Source organism: Colobus angolensis, unplaced genomic scaffold (genome assembly GCF_000951035.1).
Source record: "Colobus angolensis palliatus isolate OR3802 unplaced genomic scaffold, Cang.pa_1.0 Scaffold11, whole genome shotgun sequence".
Classification (NCBI taxonomy): Eukaryota; Metazoa; Chordata; class Mammalia; order Primates; family Cercopithecidae; genus Colobus; species Colobus angolensis.
The window spans coordinates 17,363,926-17,377,560 of NW_012112030.1; the positions used below are offsets into that span (position 1 = coordinate 17,363,926).

Genomic DNA, 13,635 nt, shown 5'->3' on the forward strand with positions numbered 1-13,635 from the left:
GGCATGGCTTCTTGGTTTGTCATGTTTCTTGTTGCCATTTCTTTCTGTTCTTTTGGTGGCATGGCTTCTTGGTTTGTCATGTTTCTTGTTGCCATATGTTGATGTTTGCACATTTGATGACACACTCACTGTTGTCACAAGTATGGGCTTGTTTTGCTGTGGAAAGACCTTCCCCTATGGGGAGGGCTGCTTGTTGGATAGGATGTAGCAGTACTGGCATCAGTGAGGGTCCATGCAGCTCTGTCAGCTGAATTAATTGTTGAAGATTGCAGGGATCCTCAGCATCCAACTCTGGATGTCTGCAGTGGTAGTGAGGGTTGTTGGGGTTTTCCATGTCAGTGACTGCTAAGAGCCTCCCAATGACAAGGAAGCTGTGGCTTAGGGAATCCCAATTGGCACTGAGTCTGCCTTCAGGTTCAGTGGCAGCAGCACTGGTGTCTGATAAGTGGTACCTATGGAACAGTGACAGAGCTGAGACCCAAAACACCGGCATACATGGAGGAACAAAAGCTCTGGGATCTGGGACAGTAATGACATTGTTGCCTAGAGTGCAAGTACCCATACTGCTGTATTGGCAATAGAATGTGTGGTGAGGATGCTTGTGAAGCAGCCAGGGAAACCAAGGATGGGAACACAGGTGTGCTGTGAAGCAGCCAGGGAAACCAGGAATGGGAACACAAGTGTGTGCTCAAAGTTATAGCAGCTTCAGTGTCAGGGAAGGGCCTTGCTTTCAACTGTGGCTGAGCTAATGCCTGGATTTCAGACATGTGCAGTGAGGCTTGGTTGCAGGGCCCAAAGTGCACACTAGCTTACCATGATGATGGCTCTGGTGTCTGAGATGTAGGTGGGCCCAGTGCAGGCTGTAGACCCTGGGTCTGATGTGTGGGATTGGGATTGGGACACTATGGGGTTGAGAGATGAAGTGACTCCTTTCCCAAAGCATCTTGACATTGGCCACTTCTTTGTGAAGACAAGCTGTGCCGCCATGTCTCCCTCTCTGGGGTTCCCTGGCAGGAATGTTGTTGGATCCATCACAGTAGCAAGGAATGCCAGGTTCCTCTGCAGTGCAGGCCACCATGGACCACAGTGCTCTCCACCATGTGACTGATACTGATAGCCTCTGCCTTTCTTTGCTCCTAGCCATTTCCTGGTTTCTCAGGTGTGCCAGGGTCATTATTGATTCTTCTTATGTGGCTATTCTCCATTTTCTTGCTCCACTGTGTTGCTGCAGATTGTTTAATGGGCCCTTGAGCCCTCTTTGGGCTATTTTGGCTTGTGAATAGTTGTCTATATTTGTTTTGTTTTGTTTTGTTTTAATGGGGGAATGAAGGCTGGTATCTCCTACTTAGACATCTTGATGACAATACCTCTGTGCATTCTGAAGTGTTTTCATTGTTTAAAATTACAAATATTCTTTTGACAGTCATTTGAAAAAACCTTGGGTTGAGAATTATTCACATAGAATACTAAAAGCTCCCAGAATTACACTGAATTTTTGGTCTTCTATTCTTTTTCTCCATTTTCCTTCCACTTAGAATTACTTTTGAGAAAGTTTCCAATAAAAATTTTCCAGGAAAGATGCTCTGCAAATCTAAAATGGGTACAAATATACATGTAGATATTTATTATAAATATGGGTAGGGGTATGTGTATGTGTGTTTACAAATCAGAAAAGTACTTCCAAGCCAAGTTTATACTTACAGATAATTGGTGTTTCAGATATGTAATAAGCATCTCGGAATACTTTGTATTCCATTAATTTATATTCACATTATAATAGGAGTCTAAGAACAGTGGGGTCATGGTATAGAAAAGCCATCTCCAAACTTTTTTGATCCTGTAGTTCAACTGTTAAAATGTTTTGCCTTGACATCCCAATATATGTATACTAATAAGTTATATGCATGACCTACAGAACTACAATTATAAATGTTATAAAGCCTATGCAAAATAAAATTTATAAAATGGCGAAAAACGTAGGTTCTATCTTTCTTCCCACCCTTCAGTGAAGACTACTACCATAGCCCTCCATTTAATACGATGTTTCTTGTAATATCCTGATAATGGAAAATATTTTTCTCTTATTGTAAACCTTGAGCCTCTGTAAGACCAAGGGTAGTTTAGTGATATATACCATGTTGTCCCTTTATAACCTAAGCAGAGATACGTATGATATCTTACTAGTTAGGTATAGCCAAAGAGTTATGGAGTTTGGGAGAAATAGAGGAAAAATTACAGCTATTAATCTTTAAAAGGTAAAAGTACATATTTAATGACAGGCTGAGACTGTATCCCTAAGAGAAAGATGTATAGCTGGGTCTCGTAATTACCTTTCCAGAAGACCTAATTCAGTATCATAATCCAAGAGTTGTGAGACTTGAATTCAGTTTTTGCCAGTTTTGTAAGTTATGCACAATAGAAGGAAAAAACTTGGTTTCTAGGCCTCTTATTTACTGGTCGAGTAGCCTTGGAAGATCTCTGTAAGCTGCTTCTCCTGTAGTATTAATACTTTCCTTGCTTACTTCACAGAGTTGGGAGCTTAAATGTGCCAATAACAAATATACAAATATCAGCTATTCTGTGTACAGCAGTAGGAAATGGCATTATCTTTATGATTTATTGAGTACCTATATTATATATTGCCAATGTACTAGGCACATAAGATACAGAGATTAAAAGTGTAGAACATAACACCAAAAAGTCACTAGTGCTTATCCTGAGGGATTATGGATGAGATTTGGAGAGAGATAAAGAGAGACTTTAACATTTACTCTCTGTTATGTATTGTTTGTTTAGTGTTACAAAGAGCATGATTCATGACTTGTATAATTTTTAAAGGAGAAAAAAGATTACTACTAATAATTCACATTTATTAAGTGCTTACCATGCACCAAGTAGTCTTCTAAAGGTTTCATATATATGATCCTTAAATAACCCTAGAAGTAGGTTCTTACATAATTTGTAAGACCATAGAGTGGGTCATGAGACCAAAAGGTTTGAGAACTGTCAAGGCCATGCAGTAAGATTTCCATGCAGTTTTTAAGGAGCAACTGAGGTTGAATATCAATCTGTAAGGCTGTGTGGTCTTTCTGCAGCAAACTGAGCTTAGGATTAGAGCAAGTAGATAGTTTATAGGGTTGGGGGTTTTCAGGTTAAGAGTTTAGGATAAGAGAGCAAGGAAGTGAAGGATTTAGGGAAAAGGTGAAATGATTCACAACTGAACTTTTACTGGACAGAAGGGAAAGTGAGTCTATAAGAATACTGATGGTTTTATAGAACAGGAAGGAAGAGTGCAAAGACTAGGTGACCATAACGTCTGCTAGTAAGTAGAGAGGGAAAGCTTGAAGGATAAGGAAATAAATAAGCTGTTTGACTAAACTATAGAAATGTAAGTGGTGTTACCCCTCATTTTACAGGGCAGTTCTCATTTTATTAGCCAGGAAACTATGGCTTATAACACCTGACTTGCCCAGGAGCAGCCAAGCAAATATTTAAGTCTCTAAATGCTGAATCTAGTCCTCTTTCCACTCTGTATAGTGCAGTTGGCTAACTTTTTTGTTTTACAAACACAAAATAGTGTATAAAAGCAAAGTATTTTTATTATTTAAGATTCTTGAAAGAAAATACTTTAAAAGTATACATTTTTAATCTCTTTGATCTGTACAGATTTCTAAAATATTGGAAGAATTTGATGTTGAAGAACAATCAAGTACCATGTTAGAAAAACGCTTTCCCAACATTAAGGTTATCGAATCTGGCGTAAAGCAACTAAAGAGTGAAGAACACGTAAGATCATTGTTTTCTTAATAACATTTTCCATCATTGAATCTTGATGAGGTTTTGCCTGCCTTCTTTTCACTCCAGCTCTACCACCACCACCATTTAAGTTTTTAATATGTAAAGTTTAGTGACATTGATTTCCAGTATTATTAGAAAAATACAGTTTTTGTAAGTTTATTGGAATTATATAATTAGATTTGGGATTTTAGTCTTCACATTTCAAATTACATTAATGTTTATAAAGTGTCCACTGTGTTCTGGTTACTGCATTAGGTGCTGGGATGCAGTAGGGATAATACGAGGTGTCTGCTCCTAGGAACTGTCAGTGTCAAAGGGAATATGAACATGCGTACTGTAATTATATTGACATATAAAAAACACGGTCACTGAAATACTATCAAAGCTCTGATATCAGGGATTTAGGAAGACTTCACAGAGAGAGTAAAATGAACTGGGTATTAACAGATGAGTGAAATTAAGAGTTCGCCAGGTGGAAAGGGGCATTCCAGGAAGAGGAGGTTGAATGTACAAAGACCCAAAGAAAGGAAAAGAAATATGAAGAATAGAGATGTCAAAGGGATTAGGATATGGTTAAGTAAAGGAGATTGGCAATCAAGGCTAGAAGCTAAGTAAATAAGATCCTGTAGGGTTTTTAATGTCATACTATAAGAAGTTGAGTTTGTTTTATATTTGGGAGAAATTGTAAGGTGATTTTAAGAGCTGGGGCATCAATAATAAAATTGATTTTTTTTTTTTTCTAAGGAAGTTGCATCTGATAGGGGTGTTGAGAATGAACAAGTGGCCAGTAGGCAACTGAATTAGAAGGTGGTTATGATAGTCAAATATTATGTAAAGGGTCAGGAAATTATGTACAGGCTCACACCTATAATCCCAGCACTTTGGGAGGCCAAGGCAGGCAGATGGCTTTAGCCTAGAAGTTCGACTCTGGCCTGGGCAACATAGCAAAAACCCATATCTACAAAAAATATACAAAAAATTAATCAGGCATAGTGGCGTGCACTTGTGGTCCCAGCTACTTGGGAGACCGAGGTGGGAAGATCACCTGAGCCTGGGAGTTCAAGGCTGCAGTTAGCTGTGATTGTGCCACTGCACTCCAGCCTGGGTAACAGAGTGAGACTCTGTCTCAAAAAGAATAAACAATTTTTTAAAAAATTGATTTGAAAAATGATGTAAGGCCTGAACTGAGACAGGGACAATGTAGTTGTAAAAAATATCCAAGATGTGAGTGAGATTTCTACTATAAATTCAGCAGGACTCAGTAACCCTTTGCATGAGAATGAAGAAGGCAGTCTGAGGAAAGGATGTTGTTAGATGATTTACAGTATCCTCAGATGAGCTTTAGGCAAGATAAGAAGTAGGTTTGTAGTAGTTTGTATAAAGCAGCTCTAATTTATGAGTTATCTCCTTTAGGGAGAAAACACATACCACATTTGAAACACAAGTAATTTGAGAGAAAAAAGTAAAAGTACTGAATTTTATCAGGAAAAAATAAAAAATCTGAATCCCCAAACCAGATAAGTTTCTAATACTTATGGTGGTATTACATATTCCAAGTAATATCTTTGTCAATTTATTTTGTATTTGAGGTGGGCTCTCAAAATATGCTAAATGTATTGTGAGGGAATTTATGTGTTAGGGCATTTGAATGAATCATAATGCCTCCCATTACCATTTGAAAAATATCCCACATGCAGTGCATGTCTGCCTTCTCTTATCCATTGTCCTTTACATTTTTGTTTTTTTTTTTAACAGTTTATTGTAATTTCTTTTATTTAACAATCTAAGAAGTTCGCAGCCATCAGCAGTTCTAGTACTATATTTCAGGTGCAGTTGGGAGTTTGGGAACTCGGTGGCGCTGTTAGTGTAGTGAACTTTGTATGTAAAATACAGGCATACTTTTGATAGCACATGTGAAGGTCTCTCTCTACAGTTGACCTCATTGTTTTCTTTCTCAGCAGACTGACCTGGGCCACTCAACATGGCTTTTATGGTGTCTGATGTTAATGTATGTTCTCTTCTTACTGTAAATTCATGGCCATCAGATGGTATCAATGTGAAATTGGCATCAGGGCCTTAACAGCCACCACAGGTTTTCTCCTGTCCATCCATTTTTTTTTTTTCTAGAGACGGAGTCTTGCTCTGCCGCCCAGACTGGAGTGCAGTGGCCCAATCTCGGCTCACTGCAAGCTGCGCCTCCCAGGTTCACGCTTTTCTCCTGCCTCAGCCTCCTGAGTAGCTGGGACTACTGACGCCCACCACCACGCCCAGCTAATTTTTTGTATTTTTACTAAAGACGAGGTTTCACCGTGTTAGCCAAGATGGTCTGGATCTCCTGACCTTGTGATCCGCCCGGTCTCGGCCTCCCGAAGTGCTGGGATTACAGGTGTGAGGCACTGCGCCTGGCCTCTCTCCATCCATTTTGTTTTTATGAAATGCTACTGTGCTTCCCCAGGAACTTCAGTAGTTTCCCAGTGAGGCGAGGATGCAGAGTGTGTCACTCACTTCCGTCTGGAGAAGTGTCCTTTACCTATTTTAGTGAATTAGAGATGGTATGTTTTACTTTCACGTCTCCTGGCAAAAGTTTAGCAGTATAGAAAGAGTTTTTGTGTTTGTTTGTGCTGTTTGTTTTTACAGCAGCTAAATGCAAATTACTTTTTAAGTTTTGTCAGTGCCTATAATTAACTTTTGTTCTTGTCAGATAAAATTCTAATGAGATTATCTGAAAGAAGACTTGTGTAAAATTTCTATATGGCTTATGCTTATGCTGGATTACTGGTTTTGTGTATTTGTTTTGCAACTAAAGAGTTAATTTGGGTTGTAAATGTCTCATTGTGTATTAAGTGCTATGATACAATTTGGCAAGGTTTGTAAATCAAATAATTGGCACAAACATGAGCACTTAAATCATTCAGACAAAGTTGAACATCTCTCATAGTAGCATGCATTTATGTTTAAATGTTTTCTAGAGGCTACTATTTATATGTAGTTTTTCATTCAGTATTAAAGAACGAAAGCACTAGATCTCTGATATGTAGTTTTAGACCCATTTATGTTATTAAAAATTAATATAAATTTAAAGCCAATACATGCTAGGATTAAAGATTATGTTCTTTGCTTATACTAAAATACCCCAGACGCATTTTGTTTGCTAGTAAAGTCATTATTTTTACTTAAGAATATAAATACTGCTTTTTTTATAGCACTTCCTAGTCTTTTTAGATTAAGACATACCGTAACTTCTTGCACCACTCACTGCATTTCTGTACTCATAATAGATACGAAGGTATGATACGATTAGAATTACTAGGTCGTCTTACAGTAACTTCCCCTGACATCAGAAATCTTCATTAAGGCCTGTCACAGGTATAATGAGAATGCTTAATTAAAAAATTTCTTGAAGTTTTGTTTTTAATCTGGGGTCAACATACCTTTTCAGTCAAGATGAGATTCCCTGAAGTTTAATGTAAAACTTTGTGTGAATGTACCTTTTTATTCCAGAGGAGAAAGACTGCTTTCACAGGATCTCAGAATGGTTCATGAGCTTAAAATGATTAAGAATAACTGGATTAGTGCATGTATTCTCATGCTTAGTTTTGTAATTGCTATAACAAAGAACTGAGTGCCACCAAGAGGCAACCTTAATATATTATGTTTTGCTTTTGCCTTATTGAATTTTTAATTTAAAATGAAATTGTATCCATGTTGATTATGTGTCCCCCTTTTCTTTCATTGTTTGATGTATTTACAGTGCATTGTAACAGAAGATGGCAATCAGCATGTGTATAAGAAACTCTGTCTGTGTGCTGGAGCTAAACCAAAGTTGATATGTGAAGGAAATCCTTACGTATTAGGAATCCGTGATACAGACAGTGCTCAGGTAACATTTTAAGGTTGGATCATGGGAAGGACAATAAAAAGACTTTTCTACATTTGAATTAAAGTGTTCCACTTATGATTCCTAAACTACAATGGCAGAAGGGAATTTTGTTCCATGACCAATAAACCACAGAGTGGTTATGTTTTATTCCCACCAATTTTTCTTTTTTTTTTTTGAGACAAGTCTCCCTCTGTCACCCAGGCTGGAGCACAGTGGCGTGATCTCAGCTCACTGCAAGCTCTGCCTCCTGGGTTCACACCATTTTCCTGCCTCAGCCTCCTAAGTAGCTGCCATTACAGGCGCCTGCCACCACACTCGGCTAATATTTTTCTGTATTTTTAGTAGAGACGGGGTTTCACCATGTTAGCCAAGATGGTCTCGATCTCCTGACCTCGTGATCCGCCTGCCTCGGCCTCCCAAAGTCCTGGGATTACAGGCATTAGCCACCGCGCCCGGCCTATTCCTGCCAGTTTATTTATTTTTACTTGATACTATGTTTTTAAGTTCATGCTGATGTGTTATCAGCATGAGATAACCCAGATGTAATGACTCTGCTGAATATTAACAACTTGCTTTACACACACATTCATTACTCTACTTTGGGAATATGTGATTTGCAGCCTAAATAATATAACTCATACATACCACATTTGAAACCTAAGTTTTTTCCAAAAAGGTAAAAGCAATTCAAAAATTACGGATCTTATTCTCTAGCAAAAAATATTCAAAAGATCTTTGTGGTACAAAATCATGATAGAATCATAGAACAGAAAAAGTCACTTGGCTTATTGTTCTGCCCTAGATAAACTATCCCAGTAAGGTGAGACATCTGTATTTGGAGCATTATACAACTTCCTTTTGGTAATTTAATTCAGGGCTTATATTTCCTGGTTTCACAATACTATGTCTAACCTCAAGTTTGTTGTTCTGTCTCATGACATGATGATTTTGCATTAATATAATTTATATTCTGAAAAATTAATAAGGTTTTCTTTCAGCCTATTCTTCTCTTAATTAAATAATTAGGAATTGAGAGAAAATTTAAAGGAACTTGATTATCTTCTTGTAAACAATTTAAGTTCATATTATCAGAGATTGAGCTCATAACTGTTTCAGCTAGGTCCGCTACATATATGAACTCATTGAATCCTCATGATAATCCTGTGTGATGATTATTACTCCCACTTTACAAATAGGAAACAGGTTGAGAGATTAATTATGTATCTGTACTAATTTAGCTATTAAGTTTATCAGATACACAATTTAAACTTGTGCTTTTCACTTCTAGGTCCAGTGCTCTTACAGGTCTTTCTTAAATTGCAATATCCTCAATGAAGGACAAACTAAAATAAACTTCAGTGGTTTTTTTTCTTGGAGAATTTCAAAGATATCAGCTTCAGTGAATAGTATGAGTTTGGAGATAAACTTAATAGAAACTTAGTAGGAGGGAGAATTTTTCTGTTCAGATGTCATTTTGAAGCAATAAGACTATTCTATACTTTCCAAAGTGCCCAAAGAATTACCACCGATAATTCCACTGGTAAATACCAGTGGTAATTCCAGTGGTAAAATACCACTGGTAAGCTCATTGTGGTCTTTTTTTCTGGAGAGTGGAGGCATCAATTTATCTGTCTTAGAATGTTAATAACATTTTTTGATATTATTGTGCACCTGCTACTCCTACCAGCTTTGTCTGTATCATCTCACATAATCTTTACAGAAGCATCAGGATATATAGTCACTTACCATTTCTATTTATTTGGTTGTGTGTTTTTTTTTTTTTTTTTTTTGAGACAGAGTCTTGCTCTATCACCCAGGCTGGGGTGCGGTGGCGCGATCTCGGCTCACCACAAGCTTTGCCTCCCGGGTTCGCACCGTTTTCCTGCCTCAGCCTCCCGAGTAGCTGGGACTACAGGCACTCGCCACCACGCCCAGCTAATTTCTTTTTGTATTTTTAGTAGAGACAGGGTTTCACGGTGTTAGCCAGGAAGGTCTCAGTCTTCTGACCTTGTGATCCGCCTGCCTCAGCATCCCAAAGTGCTGGGATTACAGGCCTAAGCCACAGCGCCCGGCGGATCATTTCCATTAATAGTTGAAGGACGTGAGGTGCAGATAGGGTAAGCAACTTGCAAAGTCACTCAGTTAGTAATTGCTAGAGCCAGTGCTTCCACAGTCTGCGCTTAACCGCTGTGCTGCTGAGCTTCTCATTCCTAGAATTTTTGAGTGTTGAGTAACTCTAGGGAAACTGAGAGTCTAGGCAAAAAAAAAGAATATTGATTTGGTCAAATAGTTGGGAATGTGGCAAGTTAACAGTGCCTCCTGCTGAAATTCTGAAGTACTGTAAATGTAATGACCTAAAAGGAAAGGAAAATCAGGAGAGACATTGCTATAAAAGCAGCTTGGGATAAAGTAGAAAAGGGAACTTTTGTAATATTAATTGAGAAGGATGTACCCTGATAGAGTGGGAAAGTGAGATTCATTTTTTTTCTTTATAAATTCAATAAAAGATTTACATTTTTAGAATATTATCATTGAAGCCTCTTATTTCAGATATTGCCCGCTATTACAAAATACTGCCTCATTATTTTCTTTTTAACATAGGAATTTCAGAAACAGCTTACTAAAGCTAAAAGAATAATGATCATAGGGAACGGTGGTATTGCACTTGAGTTAGTGTAAGTATATATTTTTAAATATAACGTATTTAAATTGTTTAAAAATAATTTGTTTTTAAATTTAACAGTTGCTTTGTGATTCATGTGATTTGTTGGCAGACTGGAAAATGTTTTTTATTCTGAAAATCAAAGATAAATATAATTTTCATATGTTTTCAAGGGGAAAAATTCACCTTTTTTTTTTTTTAGCTTTTGTGGACTCCATAATTGTAGAAATTTTATTATAAAATATATATGTTTTGGGAATACTTCAGGTCTCAAGGTGGTTGGCCAAATTTGGCCCCTCAGTGTGTTTTATAAGTATATTCTATGTTTAAAAATAATTTAAATATTTACACCTTTTGAGATTTCTAGTGATAACCCTCACCACTTTTTATTGCTTATATGATAAATCCTGCTTCACTCATTTATGTTACCTGTCTGGCCAGTGTAACCCAAAATATTTGTGACTCCTGTTTTAGGATATGTGGTTCTTCCAGCTCTTGGTTTTTGGTGGCTTAGGAAATATGAACACAGTAATTATTATGAAATATTTTCATCTTAAGATGACATTACAAGTTCAAAAACCATTGAGAAATATCCCGCTGTGGCCTGCAGAGGACTGATTCACTTCATGATTTTATCCTCTAGCAGGTGATTGACATGAAATAGTCTGGATCTTTTTCAGGCCATAAAGTTGGGTCAGACCACAAAGAGGACAAATTTGAATCAGAATAAGGACTCTTCCAAAGCCGTATCTCAACTCACTTGCATTCAATCCAACTCTCAGACTAGGTTTTTGCCCCTCTTTTAGAGGATGATCTGACCCAGTGGAAGTCTGTAGGAGTTCTTAAATTGCCTGAGTACTATGGGTAGCAGTCATTATTGTTATTATGAAGTTTGTGGCATTGTATGTAGAAATACAGAGAAAGGGTCAAAACCAAAATGTGGGCCAAGAGGGAAGAGGTATAGATTTATTGTAAATGGGGTTTCAAATCCGTGTATATAATATATACATGACAGATTTTCTCCATCAGCTATCACGAAAGTATCACTATTATTGTAACTGTCATTATTTGCATTTAAAAATTTTATGTTCAAAAATGTTCAGAGTCTTACATTTAATCCGATTCATCCTTTTCTTTAAGTTGGAGACTGAAGTCAGTATAATTGGATAAAACTTATAATTTTGTGTTTAGTAAGCTCTTCTTTGATAATTAGAAATGGACCCACATAATGTTATTCTCTAACTTTAGGTCTGCTAAATGATTAGGTCTTTATCCGTCATGAAACTTGGCATACTCATACCCTTTCTACACTGTGTTTCAGTGAAAGGAATACTCGTGTTCTTCATTATACATTTTTTTCAGTTATTATCTGTTTTCTTGTTTCTAAGTGTAAGTTAATCCTTTCCTTTTCAAACAGATACCGTTTTTCATAACTTCACAAAACTGCAATACCTCATTGTCTGTTTTTGTTGTAGTCATTTAAAAATGAAAGCATATTTCCCCTCTGTATGTGATGATAATCGTCAGACTTGTGCATCTTACATAGTTCAAGTTAGGAAAAGAGGATTAGAAGGTGTCTTCGGAGGTAGAGCAAATACTGAAGTTTCTCGTGGTTGCTTGTAATAACTTCGACTGCTAGTCAGTCATCAGTATGTTAAACTACACTGATAGGTGTTATATTGTAATATTACTTTAAATTTAAAAATGGTAATACAAATTCCCAGTTTATCAAAAAGAAAGCATTACATGATAACTGTGTGTCTGTATGTAAATTGAAATACAAACTTTTTTTACCAAATGTGTGTGTATTCCACTTTCCACTGGTCAGTAATGCTATATGACAGAGTAACATAAAATTGAATGTTCACCCACTAATCTGAAATTTGGTGACTAAATGTTTACTGACATAGGAGAGCTGGAAAAGTAAAGACTTATTAGATGAAGTAAGGAGCTCCTTATCACCATATGTTGAAAAGTGTGACTATCAAGTGACCTGGATTCAGATGTACTAAACCTTTTTTCTGTAATCTATTTATTGATTAGTTTTGAAAAGTTGTATAACCTAACTATGTTACATCAGTCTGCGAAATAAAGACGGCAATACTTTGTACCGTAAAGAAATGTGAAAAATTAATACCTTAACTTTTTAATTACAGTATTTTATTAGTGTTGCAAGTTTAGATAAAATCCTATTATAGTTAGGATGGCCAATATATCTTATTTGACTGGGATTGTCTCCATTTCCACCAGTTGTACCAAAAATGATTATTAGTAGCAGATAGTATCCCAAGTTAGATAATAAATTATATGATATCCTTAATTATAATGGACTTCAGGGACTTTGTGAAACGAATATTGTTAGGAAAACCACTTTTCAGTATCTAAACTTAGAATGAAATATCACATGCCCATTGCCTTACATTAGTGGTAAATAGTAATAGAAGGTGGCTTGTATATACCATGTCCATTCTTTCCTTCCTCTAAGATCCTTGATCTTGATCCTTAAGATTTTTAGCTTATAACTCAGATTCTCTCCGTTTTCTATCTCCTTCCACAATGTGCTTTGAAGATACAAAAAGTAGTTACCAAATAAGTGACTGATTCTCAATATTATAGCTATGTACCATCCATTCATTACTGATTACACTATAACCAGAGTTTTTAAAAAGCACTGCTTACCCCTGGGGGCCATTCATATAAGTGTGTTGTAGAAATTGAACATTTTCTAATGATGTACATTGTAATGAAATTACATGTATTTGTCACTTAATACATATTCATATTCAGTACATGTATTTGTCATTTAAAGGTTCTTTCTGTAAACAGCTTTAGTTTCTTTTACTATTCTATTTTTCTTAGTATCTTTACAGAACATTAATATTCCTCTTTATAATCAGTTTTTCCCAGTTTACCTTAAAAATGTGTTCCCTGCTTTTGCTTCAGGAGATCATTATTTGCAAATGCAAAGATTTTTTACTTAGACTTTTGAAATTACTCTTAGTAACTTCAATATTGTTTTTAGGTATGAAATTGAAGGCTGTGAAGTGATTTGGGCCATTAAAGATAAAGCTATAGGGAATACTTTCTTCGATGCAGGAGCAGCTGAATTCTTGACTTCAAAGCTCATTGCTGAAAAACCAGAGGCTAAAATTGCACAGAAAAGAACCAGATATACAACTGAAGGTAAGCGTAGCACCTAGCTCGTTAATTCTCATAAAAAACTTTGTTTTAACCTTGTAGAAAAGAGCTACAAGAAAATTTAATAAAACAAATTTTGGAAATAGTAATGTGGGTA

General features: G+C 36.5%; 1 protein-coding gene and 1 pseudogene across 1 annotated transcript in view; one reads left to right on the plus strand and one right to left on the minus strand.

Annotated features, from left to right (window-relative positions):
* The window catches only part of PYROXD1 (pyridine nucleotide-disulphide oxidoreductase domain 1), a 35,408-nt gene that overhangs the window by 9,214 nt on the left and 12,559 nt on the right, over positions 1-13,635 (plus strand). The window contains exons 3-6 of the mRNA XM_011955044.1: positions 3,667-3,786; positions 7,550-7,678; positions 10,280-10,353; positions 13,363-13,523. Coding sequence (XP_011810434.1) covers positions 3,667-3,786; positions 7,550-7,678; positions 10,280-10,353; positions 13,363-13,523 — 484 coding nt within the window. The remainder of the gene's footprint in view (positions 1-3,666; positions 3,787-7,549; positions 7,679-10,279; positions 10,354-13,362; positions 13,524-13,635) is intronic.
* On the minus strand, positions 5,574-5,910 carry LOC105521014 (annotated as a pseudogene).